Consider the following 22152-nt stretch of genomic DNA (forward strand, 5'->3'; position numbering starts at 1 on the left):
AGATCCTTGGAGTACGCCGCAGGGGTTGGACAGTGGTTCTGATTTTTCTTTGTTCAACTTGACTCTGTAAGTTCTGGATTGTAGGAAACCTTGAAACCATGTGTGTACCTTGTCTGTGATTCCTATTGTTTCTAGTATTTGTAGTAGGATGTTGTGGTCCACCAGGTCAAATGCTGCAGTGAGATCCAGCTGTATAATCAGCATTTTTTTCCCTATGCTGAGGTGTTGTCTAGCTGTGTGCAGGAGGGAACCTAGTAGTGTCTCTATGCTGTATTTGGTTCTGAAGCCCGATTGTGTAGGGTGGAGTATGTTGTGGTCTTCTAGGCAGTTGGTGAGGAGTATGGCTCCCAGGCCTTCCATTAGTTTGACATAAAGTGGTATTGAGGCTATGGGTCTGTAGTTGGATGGTTGATCTGTTGCTCCTTTAGGGTCTTTTAGGATCGGGGTGACAACGATTTCGCTGAAGTCTTGCTGGAAAAGGCCATCTGTGAGCATGGTTTGTATCCATTGCTTAGGTTGAGATCGCAGGTTGCATGGCTGTATTTTTTGTAGAGTTTGTTAAGGTGGGACCATTGTATTGTGGGGAAGTGGGACCAGGTTCTGTTTTCCGCTACTGAATCTTTTTCTGTGGGGGACATTATGATCTCTTCTAGGTGGGTTGGGCTTCTGGAGAGGGTAGTCCTGGCAGTTGTGATTTTGTTTTTAAAGTATTCGGTTAAAAGTGTAGCTGAGGGGGGAGGGGTTCCATTATTGGCCAGATAGGGTTTGGTGTCTGTAAGTTCTTTTAGTATTAGGAATAGTTTTTTTGTGTCTTGGGTTTCTTTGCCTATTAGGTTGGTGTAGTGTGTTTTTCTTTTTTCTTTTAGTTTCAGCTTGCATTGTTGGTTTAGTTTTTTTCATGCTGTTTTCGTGGGTTCTTGGTTATTCTTCACCGGATCACCGGACTAGATGGACCTCGGTCTGATCCGGTGAAGGCGTTTCTTATGTTCTTATGTTCTTTCTCCATTTTCTTTCTAATTGTCTGCATTGTCTTTTGAGTAGGAGTAGTTCATTATCGAAACATTTGTCTGATCGCCTGCTAATTCTGTTTTTTGTTTGTATTGGGGCTAGCTCGTCTAGGGTAGCTGTGCTTAGCTTGCACCATTGTGAGATGAAGTCCTTGGGGTTGCATTCTTGGATTGCTTCGTCTGTTTTAGTCCAGAATTTGGAGGGATCGATGTATTTACAAGAGTTGTAGGTTGATCTTTGGGGTTTTGGTTTGGTTTTGTCTTTTTGATCCAATTGAGGTTGAAGGAGTATGTGTAGTGGTCTGACCAGAGGGATCGAGACCACTTTCCATTTGATATTTGAATCTCTGGCAGCAAGGGCTGTTTGTGACATTTTGTAGCCATTTTCAATTAAGGAGGAGGAGAGTGGAACAGAAAAAATGCATCTATATAAGGCCAACCATTTGTGTCCCCACGCATTCTCCCTAATTCCTGATCCCATTTGGCTTTATAACAATCCACAGGTGCTTCTCTTAATAGCAGAGAACCATATAGACAAAATATCCCTCCCCGCCCTATCCCCCTCCGCAGTGCTAGCTCTAGCCTAGTTTCCCCCAAACTAAGATCCTAAAAAGCATATTTAGCAAAAAATAACCACAATTTTGTATAAGAAAACACATCAGTATGGAGCAAGCCATATTCCTCTTGAAGGCGCTCAAAAGATGCTATCCCATTATCATTCCAGAATTGCCCAACCATACGTAACCTGGCCCGAACCCACTGGAAGTGGATAGGATCCTCTCCCCCCTGGACAAAGCCTGCTAGTAGGTAAATGGGCGTTTGGGCAAAAAAACCTGTGTTCCGGTAACATTTTTTGCCGTAAAGATACCACGTTTGAAGGATCACCTTCAAAAAGGGATTGTTGATCCACAGCCTAGCTCGGAGTACTGCTATTGGGGCCCACGGTAACCTCCAAAGACAGATTTCCTGTCTTTCTGTGTGTCTGTCTGTCTTTCTTTGTCTGTCTCTCTCCCTGCACACTGTCTGTCTTTCTTTCTGTCTCTCCCTGCCCGCTGTCTGTCTTTCTTTCATTCTGTCTCTCTCCATGTCCCCTGTCTTTCTGTGTGTCTGTCTTTCTTTGTCTCTCTTCCTGCATACTGTCTGTCTGTCTTTCTTTCTGTCTCTCCCTGCCCGCTGTCTGTCTTTCTTTCTGTCTCTCTCCCAGCCAGCTGTCTGTCTGTCTATCTTTCTTTCTTTCTGTCTCTCTCCATGCCGTCCTTTCTGTGTGTGTCTTTCTTTCTGTCTTTCTCTCACCTTGACTCCCTTTCTGTCTTTCTTTCTTTCTGTCTGTCTCTCTCCTTGGTCCTCTTTCTGTCTGTCTCTCTTTCTTTCTGTTTCCCTGCCCGCTGTCTTTCTTTCTGTCTCTCTCCATGCCCTTCTGTCTTTCTGTGTGTCTGTCTTTCTGTCTCTCTCCTTGGCCCCCTTTCTGTCTGTCTGTCTTTATTTCTGTCTCTCTCCCTGACCGCTGTCTGCCTGTCTTTCTGTCTGTCTGTCTCTCTCCTTAGCCCCTGTCTTTCTGTGTGTCTTTCTTTCTTTCTCTCTGTCTCTCTCCCTGCCCGCTGTCTGTCTTTCTTTCATTCTGTCTCTCTCCATGCCCCCTGTCTTTCTGTGTGTCTGTCTGTGTGTCTTTCTTTGTCTGTCTCTCTCCCTGCCTGCTGTCTGTCTTTTTCTTTATTTCTGTCTCACTCCCAGCCAGCTGTCTGTCTGTTTTTCTTCTGTCTCTCTCCATGCCCTCCTGTCTTTCTGTGTGTATGTCTTTCTTTCTGTCTATCTCTCTCCTTGGCTCCCTTTCTGTCTGTCTTTCTGTCCCTCTCCCTGCCCACTGTCTATCTGTCTTTCTTTCTGTCTGTCTCCTTTGCCCACTGTCTTTCTGTGTGTCTGTCTGTCGTTCTTTCTCTCTGTCTCTTCTTGGCCCCCTTTCTGTCTTTTTCTTTATTTCTGTCTCTCTCCCAGCCAGCTGTCTGTCTGTCTTTCTTTCTTTCTTTCTTTCTGTCTCTCTCCATGCCCTCCTGTCTTTCTGTTTGTCTGTCTTTCTTTCTTTCTGTCTCTCTCCTTGGCCCCCTTTCTGTCTGTCTTTCTTTCTGTCTCTCTCCTTGATCCACTTTCTGACTGTCTTTCTTTCTGTCTCTCTCCATGCCCTCCTGTCTTTCTGTGTATCTGTCTTTCTTTCTTTCTGTCTGTCTCTCTCCTTGGCCCCCTTTCTGTCTGTCTGTCTGTCTTTCTTTCTGTTTCTCCCTGCCCTCGGTCTTTCTTTCTTTCTGTCTCTCAGGCAAGATGTCCGATCGCAGCTCTCCTCCCTTTTACCTCCAGCTCCTTTCTGTGTATGCATCTGGTAGCAGTGCCTTGACCCCCTAGAGGCCTGGACATTTGCCATTCATCGAGGCGCAGGCTGGCTGGGGTGTGGAAGGGGAGAAGCCATTGCCATGTATGCGTATGAGGACAGAGGACAGAGGCCAATGGAGAAACTGCCGCAGGCTCCTACTGCGCATATGGTAGCATGGCGACACGGATCACGAAGCACAGATGCACGGAGTTTCAACTGCGCATGTGCGCTAAGGATTTTATTATAGCGGATATATACACTAAGGGATATATGTATATATTCCTTATTAAAGGAACAGTACAGTTTATATGTTTATATATATATATATATATATACTTTTTTGTTTTACTACTGTTGACTGATATTTGTGATACTGTATTTTGGAAAAAAATATTCCACTAATGTATGTGGGGTTTTTTTCAGTGTGGAACAATGTCTCGAGGAACTCCAAGAAGAAATAAACGAAACTTGTATTAGCGATTGGCTGCAAAACAGTACTAACTGTCTTAGTTGGCTAAATAATTGCAGTTTTAATTCACTTAAAATAGCTTCTACTCCCTGTGGACGATTGATTGAGTTTCTTACAACTCTGGTAAATATTGTTTTTTGTTTTTTTTTTAAATCTTATGGAGAGAAATTGCTTTACATTAGTATCCTGTGCCTTGTGATATGTACTTTCCTAGCTTCCTATTTGCTTTTGAACCTTAAGCTTTTAGTTGAATTTATCCTTGTCAGTAGTATGCTAGGTGGAAGCATGCATTAAAGTACAATAGTAATATAATTATGCTATTGAAACCATAAATCTCAAATATCCTCTATTGCAAGGATCTATTTACAAAATCCAAAGGCAAGCTAGCTGCAGACACCTCTTCATTTTTTGCAGGATGTATCTTCTCTGTGTCTTTCCATCAATAAACTTAGTATGGGAAATTTTGACATAAGTCAGAATGTATGAGGGAACTTTCATAACTACATTTGGCAGAAACAGAATTGGTTTCTAGTTCTATGAAAATTGTTAGCAAATAAATGAAGTTAGGAAATGATTCATGCAAAGGTAGAGATCAATACTTCTTCTAAAGGTAGAGACCATTACTTCATTCAAAGAGGAGGGGCCTTAGGCACCTGAGCCAATCAGGGCCTTGGGCTCCTCCCAATATATCCCAGGATGTACCGGGCAGGAGCCTAAGGCCCTGATTGGCTCAGGTGCCTAAGGCACCACCCCTGAGAGGAGCTTTAAATATCTGAGCCATTCAGAGCCTTAGGCCCCTCCCAGTGCATCTTAGGGGGTCTAAGAGGCCTTGATTTTTGCAGGGTGGGGGTGGGGAGCTAGTGTTCAGAAGTGTGTGTGGTCCAGGTAGCTACAGTCTTCACGGGGAGTGGGGAAGGAGGGTGGAGTGGGGAGGGGCCTTAGGTGTTTGAACCATTCAAGGCCTTAAGCCCCTCCTGGTACATCCTGGAAGGCCCACTGTTTTGAAGAGGCAGCCCTTCCAGCAGAAGGGGACTGGGCATCCCTCCTGCTATCTTCTCCTGTATAATGTATGGGGGTAGGTGTTGAGGGTGTCTGGGTGGCTGAGGCAGGAGGGACTGGGCATCTTTCCTGCTGACGATCTTTGTGGAGAGGGCCTGGGTGTCTGTAATCTTTGCGGGGGGGGGGGGGGGGGGGAAGGGGCGGGGAATGTGGGAGAGTGGGGGGTCCATGTGGCCGAGGCAGGAGAGAGGGCATCCCTTCTGTCAATGATCTTCATGGGGGGGGTCAGGAGGGGGGAGTCTGGGTTTCCGAGGCAGGAGGGAGTGGGCATCCCTCCTGCCTTTTTTTTGCTCGGGTGCGGTCATTGGTGGGGGGACAGGCTGGCGTGACTTTTTTTTTCTCTCTTCTTTTTTAACAGGGACAGATTTTGTGCATGTGTAATACATGCACAACATCTGTGCCTATGAAAAAAAAAAAAAAGAAAGAAAATTTAAGTCTTCTTGCCCCAAACAGCTGAGTATCAGGAGGCTGCTTTGGGGCTTCCCCTGCCACTTCCCTTGCAAGCTCTGTGCATGTGTCAGAAGTTGCTTTTCCAACTAATGGGGTGGGACTATGGCAGACCACTGCAAAATTAATTTGTATGCAAAGTCATTTGAACATCGATCACCGTTTTCAAATCGGACAAGTAATCCACAGCAACCCACAAGGTTTTAATAATGATTTTTGTGCATCCAGGTTCTTGTCTCCAATGCCAGGATGTAGGAAGAGGGAAGTGCACAGAGGACAGGGACCTACGGCTGGAGAGATGGTCATACACCAGGGACACGGATCTGCGGCCAGAGAGGCAAGAGAAGATAGAGAGGACAGCAATAGTCGTGGGGGACTCCATCATCAGACAAGTCGACAGCCACATAGCAGGAGGAAGACAGGATCGGCTGGTAACCTGCCTACCGGGAGCCAAGGTAGAAGACATAGTGAGCCGCATCGACAGGAACATCGACAGCGTGGAAGAGGAAGATACAGCGGTGGTGATCCATGTTGGGATGAACAATGTGAGCAACAGGAACTACAACATGGAAGTACTGAAGGACCAGTTCCAGATGCTAGGAAGGAAGCTGAAGACCAGAACGCAAAGGGTAGCATTCTTTAGCACTCTCCAGACCAGTAGAGGTTAACTTTACGAATGGGTATATATCTAATCATGACCAGCAGGTGGAGACTGAAAACAAAACTTTGGGACAGTATATCCTAGCCCCTCCTCTCTATTTCCCTCAGTCTTCTTTCAGTCTCCAGCAGGTGTTGAGTGATCTGTACCCATCTCCCTTGGTAGGGCTGTTGGAATTTGTTTAGGGGGTTTATTGTCCCTGTTTTTAGCCGGACGGAGCTTGGGCGGACTCTGTTTGGGGGTTCGTCCGACCTCGGGGGTGTTAAACCCGGCGGGTCACGAGCGGGGTCCCTCCCCCCACTTCCTCCACCTCCCCACATTTTTTTAGAGGAGCCTCAGCAGTAAGCCTTGCCCCCTAAGTCAAGCAAGGCATATTGCTTCGAGAGCCTGTGGAGTCTGTTCTGTAAAAAAAAAAAAAAAAAAAAAAAAAAAATCCTGAGGTAGTGCTGGTCTGAAGGGTTGTTTCCCTTTAAGAAAACTGTATTTTACTGTATTTTTTCATGTAACCAGCACTTTTTTATAGCATGGAGCAATTGTGCCCTTCTCCGGGGGAGTAGGCCACAATTTTAGTCCAGCCGCGAGGCACTCGCGGCCGGCCTGAACTCGGCGGTTTGGGTCGGTGAGGTGGTGGAGCTCCGTCGGCAGCGGCTGCAGGCGCCCAGAGCTCCCCGCCGATGGTGCCTCGCGAGTCGGCTTGGAGCAGTGGGGAAGCCCGGTCTTCCACAACCGCCCACGGAGGGATTCCCCGAAGGATTCCCTCTCAGCTGATTTTTTGACAGCTGATGCCGGCTTGCCTGCTTTAGCGGCTGAGACTATTCAGGTTTCTCAGCCGCTTCAGGCTATGGAGGGAGCTTTTTTGGCGGGAAAACCGCCATCTTCTCTGTCTGGCCCCTCCATTTTGTCTTCCACCTCAGGTGACCTTCCCCCTGTTTTGACTATGCAGGGGCAAGGTTCTGCTGGGTCCCCTGCTGTGGCAGGGAGTCCCTTGGGACCCTCGGGGGGTTTTTCTCCTGAATTTTTCTTTTCTTTATGCAGAGCCTATTTTCAGGCGGCTGGGGGTCCCGGTTGCGCCCAGGGGGTTTCGGGGGGTGGGTTTTCCTCCACGCTCCCTGCGGCTTTGCCTCTTTCGTCTGGCGTGACGTCCCCTCCGCCGCCTCCCTTGTCCAAGCGTCCGCGGGTGTCGTGGGACGAGAATTTGTGGTCGGAGGAACGGGTCGGTCTGGAGGAGGACCTGGACCCTTCTGAGGTGTTCCAGGACTCTCTGGAGGGGACGGAAGCTGGCGGCGGGTTGTCGGATTTCCCGTTCTCCAGTGACGAGGCGTCCGTGGTGCGCCTTTTTTCAGAAAGATGAGCTGCCTGACCTTATTCAGCAGGTTTCTTCGGTTTTGCGTTTTGAGGACGCGCCGCCGGAAACTCCGCGTGTGGGGGACCCCCTGTTACGGGGGATCCGTTCCGTTTCCCGCTCTTTTCCTATGCATCAGGATATTCGGGATATTATTCTGGAGCAGTGGAAAACGCCGGAGACGCCGTTTCGGCTGGCGCGCAGCATGGCTCGCCTGTATCCCATTCCGGAAGGGGATCAGGCTACGTTAGCTTCGCCAGTCGTGGATGCGGTGGTCTCGGCAATTTCCAAGCGGCATACCGTGCCTGTTGAGGGCGGTTCTGCCTTGCGGGACTCTGAGGAGCGCAAATTGGAGAGCATCCTTAAGCAAAATTTTCAGGTCTCTGCCTTTGGGGTCCAGGCGGCTATTTGTGGGGGACTGGTCGCTCGCGCCGTGTTTCGGTGGGCGGAGCGGGTCTTGGATCGAGAGTCTGACGACTGGTCTCTGGTGGATCAGGAGGTAGCGGAGATTGAGATGGCGGCCTCATTCCTCTCAGATGCTCTATATGACTTGGTGCGGATCTCGGCTAAGTCTATGGCTTTTGGCGTGGCCGCAAGGCGTGTGTTGTGGCTGCGCGCTTGGGCGGCGGATGCTGCGTCCAAAGCTAAGCTTACTAAATTTCCCTTTCGGGGGTCGTTTTTGTTTGGAGAGGACTTGGATAAGTTGATTCAGACTTTGTCGGACTCGAAAGTTCCCCGTCTGCCGGAGGACCGTGCCCGTCCGGCGTCTCGGGGGGGTGCGGCCCGGGGGCGTTTGCGGGATTTTCGCAAGTATCGCCCTGGGCGTGGGGCTGCTTCTTTCCAGTCTCCGGGATTTTCCCGGGGTCGGTTCTTCCAGCGCATGCAGCCCTTTCGGGGGGCTCGTCGGGGGGCAGGGAATCCCTCCGCCGGTTCCCCCGCTTCCCGTCCTGCACAATGACGCCTTGCCGGCGCCCCCTTTGGTTCCGGTGGGGGCCCGGCTGCGCGAATTTTTCCCCAAATGGGCCGAGATCACGTCCGATCAGTGGGTCCTGGAGGTGGTGCGGGACGGTTATGCCCTGGAGTTCGCCCGCTCTCTGCCGGATTTTTTTCCTCGCTTCTCCATGTCAGACTCCGGGGAAGACGCAGGCTTTTCGCCAGACCCTTCAGCGCTTGCTAGATCTCAGGGCAGTTGTTCCGGTGCCCCCTCCGGAGTGGGGCAAGGGCAGGTACTCCATTTACTTTGTGGTGCCCAAGAAGGAGGGGACCTTTCGGCCCATCCTCGATTTGAAAGGGGTCAACAGGGCTCTCAAGATTCCCTCTTTCCGTATGGAAACTCTGCGGTCGGTCATTCTGGCGGTTCAGCCGGGGAAGTTTCTCACTTCTCTCGATCTGACGGAGGCCTACTTGCATGTTCCCATTCGGGCCTCTCATCAGCGTTTCCTGCGCTTTGCGATCTTGGGTCGGCACTTTCAGTTCTGTGCACTTCCCTTTGGGCTGGCCACGGCTCCTCGGACGTTCACCAAGGTGATGGTGGTCGTCGCGGCAGCCTTGCGGTCGGAGGGCATCCTGGTACACCCCTACCTGGACGACTGGTTAATTCGGGCAAAGTCGTTGCAGGAAAGCTCCCGGGTTACTGCTCGGGTGGTGGAGTTTCTCCGGTCGCTGGGCTGGGTGGTCAACCTTTCCAAAAGTCGGTTGGTCCCGGCTCAGCGTCTGGAGTACCTAGGGGTGCTGTTCGACACCTCCTTGGGGAGGGTCTTCCTCCCAGAGGGCCGGGTGAGCAAATTGCAATCTCAGATTCGCCTGCTTTTGGCGTCCCGGTGTCCTCGGGCGCGAGATTTCCTCCAGGTCTTGGGGTCGATGGCGGCGTCCCTGGACGTGGTGAGGTGGGCGCGGGCCCACATGCGTCCTCTCCAGTATGCTCTGCTCCGGAGGTGGTCTCCCCAGAGGCACGGGATGGATGTTCCGGTCCCCCTGCAAGGCTTGGCGCGCTGCAGTCTGCGTTGGTGGCTCCAGACCCCTCACCTAGTTCAGGGGGTGGGTCTGGATCTCCCGCAGTGGACGGTGCTCCTGACGGATGCGAGTCTCCTGGGTTGTGGGGCTCAGTGTTTGGGTCACTCAGCTCAGGGCACCTGGTCCGCGGAGGAGGCCGCCTGGTCGATCAACGTGTTGGAGACCAGAGCGGTCCGTCTGGCGCTGTTGGTTTTCCACTCCCTGTTGCTGGGCAAGTCGGTCAGAGTGCTGTCGGACAATGCCACGGCGGTGGCTTAGGTCAATCGTCAGGGGGGCACCAAGAGCACTCAGGTGGCGCAGGAGGCGGCTCTGCTCATGGTTTGGGCGGAATCCCATCTGCTGGACCTCTCGGCCTCTCATATAGCCGGAGTAGAAAATGTTCAGGCAGACTTCCTCAGTCGTCACTTTCTAGATCCAGGAGAGTGGTGTCTCGGCGCCGAGGCGTTTCAGTTGATAGTGCAGGCTTGGGGGCAGCCCCTGATGGACCTGATGGCCACGGGTGGCAACGCCAAAGTGCCCCGCTTCTTCAGTCGTCGCAGGGACGGTCTGGCCGAGGGTCTGGATGCTCTGGTCCAGCAGTGGCCAACGGAGGGGCTGTTGTATGTGTTCCCTCCTTGGCCGCTGGTGGGCAGAGTGCTTCTTCGCATTGTTCACCATCCGGGTTTGGTGGTGCTGGTGGCGCCGGATTGGCCTCGCCGTCCGTGGTATGCGGATCTGGTGAGGCACCTGGTAGCGGATCCTCTTCCTCTGCCTCTCTCGGACGACCTTCTGATGCAGGGTCCCATTCCCATGTTCGACCCGTCTCCCTTCTGTCTTACGGCGTGGCTCTTGAAAGGGGTCGCCTTAGCAAGAAGGGATATTCAGACAAGGTGATCTCTACACTGTTGGGGTCCCGGAGGCTTTCTACCTCTCGGGCTTATGTGCGGGTTTGGCGTCTCTTTGAGGAATGGTGTCGGGCGCGGGGAGTGACCTCTTTTCGCGCTTATCTGCCTAACATTCTGGAGTTCTTGCAGGATGGCCTGGATAGAGGCCTGGCTTGGTCTTCTCTCCGGGTTCATATTGCGGCCCTGTCGGCCTTTCGAGGGTTGGTGTCAGGTCAGCGTTTATCGGCTCTTCCTGATGTGATTCGGTTTTTTGCGGGCGGCCAAGTTGCTTAGGCCTCCCCTACGGCCCTCGGTTCCCTCTTGGGATCTTAATCTGGTTCTCTCTGTTTTGGTGCGTCCGCCTTTCGAGCCCTTGGACGACTGTTCTTTGAAGGACCTTACTTTGAAGGCGGTCTTTTTGGTGGCCATTACTTCTGCTAGGCGTGTTTCTGAGCTGCAGGCTTTCTCTTGTAGGGCTCCCTTCTTGGAGTTTTCTAGGGAGCGGGTCGTCTTGCGGCCTGTTCCTTCCTTTCTGCCGAAGGTTGTTTCTCCTTTTCATGTCAATCAATCGGTGGTTCTCCCGGTCTTGGGTGGTCGGGAGGGCTCTTCTGAGCAACGGCAGCTGCGCAAGTTGGATGTCGGTCGGGTCCTTCGCTCTTATGTGCAGCGGACCCAGGAATTCCGGAAGTCCGATCATCTCTTTGTCCTCCTGGCGGGTCCTCGTCGGGGAGCGGGCGCTTCTAAGGCTACTATTGCGCGCTGGATCAAGGAGACGATTGCTTCCGCTTATCTTCTGAAACAGCAGCCTGTTCCGGAGTTTCTCTAGGCTCATTCCACTCGGGGTCAGGCGGCTTCTTGGGCTGAGTCGTCGCTCGTGCCTCCAGTGGATATTTGTAATGCTGCGGTTTGGTCCTCCTTGCATTCCTTTGTTCGTCATTATCGGGTTGATGTGCAGGCGCGTCGGGACGCGGTGTTCGGTGAGCGTGTACTGGTATCGGCCCTTCGGGGGTCCCGCCCGTGAGAGGGACTGCTTTGGTACGTCCCATTCGTAAAGTTAACCTCTACTGGTCTGGAGAGTGCTAAAGAAGGAGAAATTAGGTTCTTACCTGCTAATTTACTTTCTTTTAGCTTCTCCAGACCAGTAGAGGTCCCCACCCTGTCTGTTGTTGTTGTTGTTGGGGCTGTTGCGCGGGCAGTTTTTGGTTTTTGCTGCGGGTTCTAGTATTTTTCTAGGGCCGGGGAGAATTGAAGAACAGCGGCTGTGGCTCGGCTGGCTTAGCTGGTGAGCTGTGGGGACATTCTTCCTTCGGGAATTTCTCCTCTGCATTTTCCAACAGCATTTTGGGTATGTTATTTGTTACTCCTTTTGGAGTATTGTTTTTTCTCTCTGTTGTTTTCCAGTTCTTGGTTCTGCTTGGCTATTCGGCAGACTGAGGGAAATAGAGAGGAGGGGCTAGGATATACTGTCCCAAAGTTTTGTTTTCAGTCTCCACCTGCTGGTCATGATTAGATATATACCCATTCGTAAAGTTAACCTCTACTGGTCTGGAGAAGCTAAAAGAAAGTAAATTAGCAGGTAAGAACCTAATTTCTCCTTCTCGGAGTTCCTGCCGGTACCCAGGGCTGACGAGAAGAGGCAGACGGAGCTACAAGCAGTCAGCGCGTGGATGCAGCGCTGGTGTGAGGAAGAAAGATTCCACTTCATGCGCAACTGGACTACGTTCTGGAGGAAGAGCAAGCTATTCAGGAAGGTTGGATTCTACCTCGGCGGAGACGGAACAAGGCTTCTTGCAAGCGATGTCAAGAAAGAAATTGAGAAGTTTTTAAACTAGGAAGAAGGGGAAAGCCGACAGTCGACCGAGAGTCGATGGTTCAGGAATCGGTATACCCAGAGGATACTGTACAGGGAGATAGCAGGGAAGACTCACTGGATCATAAGCAAGACAGAAAACCTGACAGATCGAAAGACACACAAGAGGAAAGGAAATGCAAGAAAGTGACAGGCTGCAAACTCAAGTGTATGTACACAAACACAAGGAGTCTAAGGAATAAGAAGGGTGAATTAGAAGCTATGGCACAAAAAGATAACCTTGACATCATCGGCATCACAGAAACATGGTGGAATGAGGAAAACATCTGGGACAATGTGCTACCAGGATACAAGCTATACCGCAGAGACAGAGTGGCTCAAAAAGGTGGGGGCATTACCCTATACGTCAAAGAGGGAATTGAGTCAACCGGAGGGAACATGCTGGAATCAAACAATAAGGTAGAATCTCTATGGGCCAAAATTCCAGGAACAAATGGAACGGAAACGAAGATCGGTATCTACTACCGACCCCCGGGGCAGTCCGAAAAAATTGATGGAGAAATGACAGACGAGATTAAACACAACTGCAAAGGAGACAACACAGTTATTATGGGTGACATCAATTATCCGGGGATAGATTGGAAATTAGGCGCCTCCGGCTGCGGTAGGGAAACCAAGTTCCTGGATGCTATAGGTGATTGCTTCCTGGAACAACTTGTCAAGGAAAATATAAGAGGAAATGCAGTTTTGGACTTAATTCAAAATGGACTACGAGAACCAGCACAAGATGTAGAAGTAGAAGTAAATGTAGAAGTAGATCTGCTTCAACCTGGACATGGGGATAAAACATGGATCCAGAACGACGGCCACAGCACTGAACTTCCAAAAAGGGAATTACAAAGGGATGAGACTCAAGAGGATAAGCACTGTAAAGACGCTAGAGTAAGCATGGTCCCTTTTTAAGGACACAGTCACCGAGGCGCAAAATCTATATATACCAAATATCAACAAGGGATCCAAGAGGAAAAAGAAGGAACCGGTGTGGCTCACTGTAGCGGTGAAGGAAGCGATCAGGGACAAGAAAACTTCGTTTAAGGAATGGAAAAGGTCAAAAACGGATGAAAATTGGAATAAGCACAAACAGCATCAACACAGGTGCCATAAGGTGGTAAAAGGGGTCAAAATAGACTATGAGGAAAAAATAGCTAGGAAGCGAAAAACTTCAAGCTGTTCTTTCGATATATTAAGGGAAAATGACCTGCGAAGGAAGTGGTGGGGCCGTTGGATGACCGAGGAATGAAGGGAGTGCTAAAGGAGGACAAAGCCATCGCCGACAAATTGAACACATTTTTTTCATCTGTGTTTACCGAAGAGGATATACGCAACATACTGGAAGCCGACAGGCTATACGCGGGAAACGAAGAAGGGGAAACTGACAGAGTTGACGGTCAGTCTAGAAGAGGTATGCCGGCAAATTGATAGGCTTAGAAATGATAAAGTCCCAGGACCAGATGGCATCCATCCGAGGGTAATCAAGGAACTGAAAGGGACTATAGCTGAACTGCTTCAACTAATAGCCAATCCGTTGATCAAATTGGGAAGGGTTCCGGAAGACGGGAAGGTGGCGAATGTTATGCCGATATTCAAGAAAGATTCGAGGGGTGATCCGGGAAACTACAGACCGGTAAGTCTGACCTCGGTACCAGGAAAGATGGTAGAGGCGCTGATAAAGGACCGCATCATTGAGCACCTTGACGGACACGACCTGCTGAAGACCAGCCAGCATGGCTTCAGCAGAGGAAGATCTTGCTTGACGAACTTGCTACACTTCTTCGAGGGAGTAAACAGACGGATAGACAAGGGTGACCCAGTCGACATTGTATATCTGGATTTTCAGAAAGCTTTTGACAAGGTTTCGCATGAACGACTACTTCGAAAAATTGCAAGTCATGGAATCGAGGGTGATAGGCGGATAGGAAACAGAGAGTGGTAGTAAATGGGCAATACTCGGACTGGAAAAGCGTCACCAGTGGTGTGCCGTAGGGTTCGGTGCTTGGACCTGTGCTCTTCAACATATTTATAAACGATCTGGAAATTGGTATGACGAGTGAGGTGATTAAATTTGCGGATGACACGAAGTTATTCAGAGTAGTGAAGATGCAGGAGGATGGCGAACATCTGCAACGTGACATAAGCACGCTCGAGAAATGGGCTGCGACCTGGCAGATGAGGTTCAACATGGTTAAGTGTAAGGTGATGCATGTTGGTAACAAAAATCTTATGCACGAATACTGGATGTCCGGGGCGATACTTGGAGAGACCCCCCAGGAAAGAGACTTGGGAGTACTGGTCGACAAGACAATGAAGCCGTCCGCGCAATGTGCGGCGGCGGTGAAAAGGGCAAACAGAATGCTAGGAATGATTAAGAAGGGGATCATGAACAGGTCAGAGAGGGTTGTCATGCCACTCTACCGGGCCATGGTGCGCCCTCACCTGGAGTACTGCGTCCAGCACTGGTCACCGTACATGAAGAAGGACATGGTACTATTTGAAAGGGTCCAGAGAAGAGCGACTAAAATGGTAAAGGGGCTGGAGGAGTTACCGTACAGTGAGAGATTAGAGAAACTGGGCCTCTTCTCCCTTGACAAAAGGAGACTGAGAGGGGACATGATAGAAACATTCAAGATACTGAAGGGAATAGACTTAGTAGATAAAGACAGGTTGTTCACCCTCTCCAAGGTAGAGAGAACGAGAGGGCTCTCTCTAAAGTTGAAAGGGGATAGATTCCATACAAACGTGAGGAAGTTCTTTTTCACCCAGAGAGTGGTCGAAAACTGAAACGCTCTTCCGGAGCGTTATAGGGGAAAACACCCTCCAGGGATTTAAGACAAAGTTGGACAGGTTCCTATTGAACCAGTACCTAAGCAGGTAGGGCTGGTCTTTGACCTGGGGGCCACCGTGGGAGTGGACAACTGGGCATGATGGACCACTTGTCTGACCCAGCAGTGGCAAATTCTTATGTTCTTATGTTCTTTTTAATTGTAAACCACAAGGAACTTTGTTAAGGTATTTGCGGTATATAAATAAATATTGTATTATATTCTCACCCAGCTAATTAAAGCTCCTTTTGAGTTACTTGATTCCTGTCATCTGAAGTTTTTGACCTGGAAATTGTTTTTTTCTGGTGGCAGTCATTTCAGCTCATAGAGTCAGTCAGCTTCAGACTCTAGTTGGCCCATCTCCTGCCTTCCCTTCCTATCCAAGTTACTTGAGCGTGCCGTTCATTGCCATTGCCTGGGCTTCCCCTCATCCCATGCTATTCTTGATCTGTTTCAGTCAGGCTTTCGCCCGCTGCATTCCACAGAAACTGCCCTTACTAAAGTTTCCAATTAACTGTTCCTGGCCAGATCCAAAGGTCTCTACTCTATCCTCATCCTATCTGCTGCTTTTGGTACTGTTGATCACCGCTTGCTCCTCGATACGCTGTTTTCGCTGGGATTCCAGGGCTCTTTTCTCTCCTGATTTTCTTTCCATCTTTTCAGTGTATGCAATGGTGGTTCCTCCTCCACAGCAATCCCGCTATTAATTGGTGTACCTCAAGGTTCTGTCCTTTTCTTAATCTCTACCTGTTCACTTGGACCGCTGATCTCCACTCATAGTTTACAGTATCACCTCTATACCTCTCCACACTAGATATCTCTAGTGGAACCCAGATCTGAGTCTGTCTTCCTGTCCAACATTGTCACCTGAATGTCTCACTGCCATGTAAAACTGAATATGGCTAAAACGGAGCTGCTTATCTTCCTGCCTAAACCCAACTCCCAACTTCCCCCATTCTCTATCTCTGTGGACTATACTCTCATCCTCCCTGTCTTGCCTGCTTGCAATCCCTGAGTAATCTTTGACTCCTTTCTCTCCTCTGCCCAAATACAACATATTGCTAAAACCTGCTGCTTATTCCTGTATAATATCAACAAAATCTGACCCTTCCTCTCCAAGCACACTACCAAAACCCTTATCCACACCCTCATCACATCACAGATTACTGCAACTTGCTATTCTCAGGTCTTTCATTTAGCCATCTTTCCCCCTTGCAGTCCGTCCAGAACTCAGCTGCACGACTCACATTCCGTGAGAGCTGATATACTCGCAATAACCCTCTCCTAAAGACACTTCACTGGCTTCCCATCTGTTCCGAATACAATTCAAACTCCACTTATGGACCTAAAAATGCATTCACTTGGCTGCTCCCCCTCCCCAACTATCTTTCCTCACTTAACTTCCCTTATGTCCCCTCCCCCCCACGAGCTCCGCTTGGCTGGTAAGTTCCTTCTGTCTGTGCCATTCTCCTCTTCTGCCAACTTCAGACTCCATCCCTTTATCTTGCTGTGCCGTATGTTTGGAACAAACTGCCCGAATCCCTACGGTGGGCTCCATCTCTGGCAGTCTTCAAGTCCAAGTTAAAAGCCCACCTTTTTGAAACTACTTTCAGCTCCTAACTCCTCTCACTTTGGGTTTTACATCTCCAGCTCTATAGAAACATAGAAACATAGAAATAGACGGCAGATAAGGGCCACGGCCCATCTAGTCTGCCCACCCTAACGTCCCTCCCCTACCTTTCTCTGTGAATAGAGCCCACGTGACAATCCCATTTGGCCTTAAAATCAGGCACGCTGCTGGCCTCAATCACCTGAAGTGGAAGGCTATTCCAGTGATCAACCACCCTTTCAGTAAAAAAGAATTTCCTGGTGTCACCGTGCAGTTTCCCACCCCTGAGTCTCCTCTTGTTGCCGTGGGACCCTTGAAAAAGAAGATATCTTCCACCCCGATGTCTCCCCTCTCTCTGCGTTCCTCGAGTGAGTATAGCTGTAATTTATCTAGCCGTTCCTCGTACAGGAGATCCTTGAGTCCCGAGACCATCCGGGTGGCCATTCTCTGGACCGACTCCAGTCTCAGCACATCTTTGCAGTAATGTGGCCTCCAGAATTGTACACAGTATTCTAGATGGTGTCTCACCATGGATCTATACAATGGCATAATGACTTCCGGCTTATGGCTGACGAAACTCCTGCGTATGCAACCTATGATTTGTCTGTCCAAGTTCGATTGTAAGCTCTTCTGAGAAGGGACCATCTATTAAATATCAAATATACAGTGCTGTGCATGCCTTTCAGCTCTATAGAAGTGACAAATAGTAGTAGTAGTAGTAGTTACTGATCCACTTTATATTAAATTTCATCTGAAGTTCTTTCCTAAGGTTGTGACTGAGTTCCATCTTAATCAGTCAATTGTTCTACCATTTTTCACAAAGCATCATGCTCATTCTGGCAAAAACGTACTGCATACCTTAGACTGCAAGTGAGCTTTAGCCTTCTACCTGGAGCAGTCTAAAGCCCATAAATCAGAGGTCTTCACTAAATTTTAAGTTGGGGCCTCTTCGAATCCACTAAGCTGAAAGAGATCCGCTAAATATCATTTCATACAAGGTCACACATTGCTGACCAGTGTGCATCAATGACATTCATCCCACCAGCTCACCCTTAAATTGTTTATTGAATATATCCTCAAGGAGGTGGCATTTCCAAATGCATTTTCTTCACCTGTTGAGGAATGTTGATTTTTGGGTTTTTTTTTCAGGTACTAGTGACCTGGATTAGCCACTGTGAGGATGGGCTACTGGGCTAAATGGACCAGTGGTCTAACCAAGTAAGGTTATTCTTATGTTCAAGCATGTGGCTCTTCCTCCCATCCTTTTCTCTCTTTCTGTCATGAACTTGGTTAAAGAGGCAGAAAGTAGAAAGAAAAAAACCAGAATGATGATGGGGGCCACCCCAGAAGTCTCCAAGGGTTGCCACTGGCCCCCGGGCTTTGCATTGAAGAACAATGCTTATACAGTCCACTCAGCTTTTTGGATTTTATGGGTTGGGAGTGGCCATCAGCAAACACACAATCTCCAATTGGCTAACAGATTGCTTCTTCTTTACTTATACCCAAGCCTGGATGACTTTTGGAGGTGATGTCAATGCTCACAATGTCAGAGCCATTTCAACTTCAGTAGTCCACTTGAGATCAGCCTCCACAGAGGAGATTTACAAGGCTGCAATGTGGGCTTCTGTCCACATATTCCTACTGTCTTGAACAGAGATCCCAAAGTAACAGCTGGTTCGGTCAGACAAGTCTGTAGAATTTGTTTGGTGTCTAGAATCCAACTCCACCCCCCCCCCCCTAGGCCCAGATTCTATTCTGTTCCAGGCTACACCACCACATTAGCATGTGTTTAAGTTTTCAGATTAATTACTTAACAGGCTTCAATGTTTTATGTCCTTATTCACCTGGCTTTTTTTGTTTTTGGTGAGCCTGGTAGTTAGGGATTCCAAGATATGAGAACTGAGGCCAGCTTGTCTTTGGAAAAAGCAGATCTTGAGCATGAAGCCTTCTCTGGTTTATTTGAAAGATTTTCTTTATAAGTAAACCTTCACTTGTCATCTAAATTTCAAATATTCCTCTTATGGAGGAGATCCTTGGGGAGGGCAGGACATGCATGTGAGAAAGCAGTGTTCACATATGGGTTAACCAGCACACTTTGATCTACAGAGTACAAAGGAAAAATTCTACACCAGATTTTAAACAGAAGTTCTAGCTGCACCATACCACTCATGTGCAGTATGGTGCAACTAGAATTTTCTTCATAAGTTTTTGCTAGCTAGCCCCAGATATGAGAATGTTCGGCCTGCTGTCTTCAGAGAACAAATGCTACAGATAGGTAACTTCCTTTACCTTGAATCCTGCTAGGCCAGTCTAGGGCTTGCACTGAAAGACTAAAGGACTCTGTGGAGTCCTAAGTCTGCTACCTATTTGTATATATTCAGTTCTATGAAGGTAGTTGTATGGATGGAGCCTGTATTCTATGTTTAGTTTGGTTCGCTTTTGGTCTCTCTTGAGTGTCATTGGCACAACCTGTTATACTGATGATACCATCAGAATCTTCAAGCAGAGCCATAGGTCTAGACTTGTTCACCAGGACTCATAGAAAGAAAATTCAAAGGTAAGAACAAATTTACACTGGCTTTTATAAAGCTGCGGTAGAGGTTTCTACCATGGACCAGTGAGGTAAATGCTCTGATGCTCAGAATTCTTAGGAGTGGCGGAGATTTACCTCGCTGGCCCATGGTAGAGAACTCTACTGTGGCTTTGTAAAAGGAGTCCTTAACCTTTTAAGAAAAAAACAGCAGTATCTTCATAACTCACTGGAGAAACTGATTACAGTATATACTCAAATATAAGCCGAGCTATTTGGGCCAAAAAACCGGCCCAAAAATGGAGGCCTCTGCTTTATATTTGGGTCAACATCTACCCGCTCTCCTCCCGGACCTGTTGCAAGTCTCTGCCGAGCCTGCCATAGGACCTGTTGGTCCAGCGGTGGGCCGGGACAGAAGGGATCCCTCCTGTCCCAGCCGATTGTGTCTTACTTTACCTCCCTCCTGCCTCCTCTGTGCACCATTTACAGTCTCTGGTGGTCCAGCAGTGAACTGGAGCAGAAGTGGCTTTACCATGCTCCTGCCCCATAAGAGCTGCTAGTGATTTACTGCCACGAGGTCTGCGAGAACTTGCAGCAACCAGTCACTTGCAGCTGTCCATGGTAAAGGAGCGCGGGAAGTCTGCTTCTGGAGGCGGGAAGGAGATAAAGGAAGGCACAGTCAGCCAAGACAGGAGGCGGGAGGGCTCCCTCTTGTCCTGGCCCACAAGGGGTTTTAAGGGCAGTGTTCTCCCTAGGGCCTTTTAGCTGGGCGGTCCGCCCAGCTAATTTAGACCAGCGCCCGGCTATCATCTGCTGCCTCTGCCGCTGCTGAACATTAAAAAACAAACACAAAAAAACCCGGCTTGGAGATTTCAGCCCGTAGCTAACTTATGCTCCGGGGCTCTATTGGGGGAAATGCTGCCGGGTCCTGCCTTCGCGGAAACAGAAAGTAGGCAGGACCCGGCAGCAAGAAGAGCAAATGCTTCACTAACCTATCTCCCGCCTTAGCCCGTAGCGAACGTTTGCTTCAGGGCTCTCAACATGTTTGTGCCTGCTTCCCTTCTCTTCCCTCCAAAACCGGAAGTTATGTTCGGGGGGGGGGGGGAGAAGGGAAGCCGGCACGCACATGTTGAGAGCCCTGAAGCAAGCGTTCACTACGGGCTAAGGCAGTAGACAGGTTAGTGAAGCATTTGCTCTTCTTGCTGCCGGGTCCTGCCTACTTTCTGTTTCCGTGAAGGCAGGACCCGACAGCATTTCCCCCAATAGGTGGATCGCGATCTTGGGCCAATCAGCCTTCCTCTCCCCGACTGCAGAATTGACGTCGGGGAGAGGAATACTGGTCGGCCGAAGCAGGGAGAGCTTGGGGCAGTGTCGGCTTTCGGGCCTGTTTTTGGTGGCGGTTTGGGTCCTGGTCCCCGATGGCAGTGGCAGTGGCTTGGGGGAGGGCAGGGAGACAGAAAGAAAGAAGAGAAACAGAAAAAAAAAGAAAGGGAGGCAGAGAGAAAGAAAGGGCAGGGAGAGAGGAAGGAAAGTTTGGGGGAGGGAATGAGGTCTGGAGGAGAGGAAGCATATAGGCTAAAAGAAGGGAAGAAAGATTGGATGCACAGTCAGAAGAAGAAAGTGCAACCAGAGAATCATGAAATAACCAGACAAGGTAGGAAAAATGATTTTATTTTAAATTTAGTGACCAAAATGTGTCTGAATTTATATCAGCTGTCTATATTTTACACTAAGGTCACCTTTTACTAAACCGCAATAGATGTTTTTATCGCAGGGAGTCTATGAGTGTCGAGAGCAGTGCTGGGCATTCAGCGCAGCTCCCTGCGCTAAAAACTGCTATCGTGGTTTAGTAAAAAGGGAGGGGGTATAGAAACATAGAAACATAGAAAGATGACGGCAGATAAGGGCCATAGCCCATCAAGTCTGCCCACACTATTTACCCACCCTCTTAAATCTACTGACCCCCTAAAGAATAATTGTAATTATACTGTCACTCTACTGACCCGCTCATTCAGTCCTAGTGACCCTATCCCTTGGCATGACCTCGTAGGGATCCCACATAGGTATCCCATTTGTTCTTGAAGTCTGAGATGCTGCGCGCCTCGACCACCTGCACTGGAAGCTCGTTCCAATGCTCAATCACTCTCTCCGTGAAGAAGTATTTCCTGGTGTCTCCACGGAACTTCCCTCCCCTGAGCTTGAGCGGATGTCCTCTTGTGGTCGAGGGTCCCCTGAGAAGAAAGATATCATCTTCCACCTCTACCCGTCCCGTGATGTACTTAAATGTCTCAATCATGTCTCCCCTCTCCCTACGCTCCTCGAGAGTGTAGAGCTGCAATTTGCTCAGTCTTTCTTCGTACGGGAGACCCTTTAGCCCCGAGACCATCCTGGTGGCCATCCGCTGAACCGATTCAACTCTGAGCACATCCTTACGGTAATGTGGCCTCCAGAATTGAACACAGTATTCCAGATGCGGTCTCACCATGGCTCTGTACAGTGGCATCATGACTTCAGGTTTCCTGTTGACGAAGCTTCTCTTGATACAGCCTATCATTTGCCGTGCTTTAGATGAAGCCTTCTCCACTTGAGTGGATGCTTTCATGTCAGCACTGATGATTACTCCTAAGTCTCGTTCTGCCGTAGTCCTGGCTAAAGTTTCTCCATTCAGGGTGTAAGTTCTGCAAGGATTTCCGTTGCCGAGATGCATGACCTTACGTTTCTTGGCATTGAAGCCCAGCTGCCAGATCAAGGACCAACTTTCTAAAGTACGCAGGTCTTGCTCCATAGCATCCTGAAGATTATAGCCGTTTACTACATTGCATAGTTTGGCGTCATCAGCGAATAAGGTTACCTTGCCTTGGAGCCCTTGAGTCAGATCCCTAATGAATATGTTGAAGAGTGGGCCCAGGACCGAACCCTGTGGCACTCCGCTGGTCACCTCTGACATTTTAGAAAGGGTACCGTTGACCACCACCCTCTGAAGTCTGCCACTAAGCCAATCTTTAACCCATGCAGTTAGAGTCTCTCCTAATCTCATAGATTTCATCTTGTTCAGCAGCCTGCGGTGTGGGACGCTGTCAAACGCTTTGCTGAAGTCCAGGTAC

At 49.2% G+C, this 22152-nt stretch overlaps 1 protein-coding gene across 8 annotated transcripts in view; it reads left to right on the forward strand.

Moving 5' to 3' along the window:
- The window catches only part of KIAA0825 (KIAA0825 ortholog), a 500428-nt gene that overhangs the window by 13807 nt on the left and 464469 nt on the right, over positions 1 to 22152 (forward strand). For all 8 annotated transcript variants that reach the window (XM_033917989.1, XM_033917815.1, XM_033918166.1 and 5 more), the window contains one exon: positions 3793 to 3961. In XM_033917989.1, the coding sequence (XP_033773880.1) occupies positions 3793 to 3961 (169 nt within the window). The remainder of the gene's footprint in view (positions 1 to 3792; positions 3962 to 22152) is intronic.

This window comes from Geotrypetes seraphini, chromosome 1 (genome assembly GCF_902459505.1).
Source record: "Geotrypetes seraphini chromosome 1, aGeoSer1.1, whole genome shotgun sequence".
Lineage (NCBI taxonomy): Eukaryota > Metazoa > Chordata > Amphibia > Gymnophiona > Dermophiidae > Geotrypetes > Geotrypetes seraphini.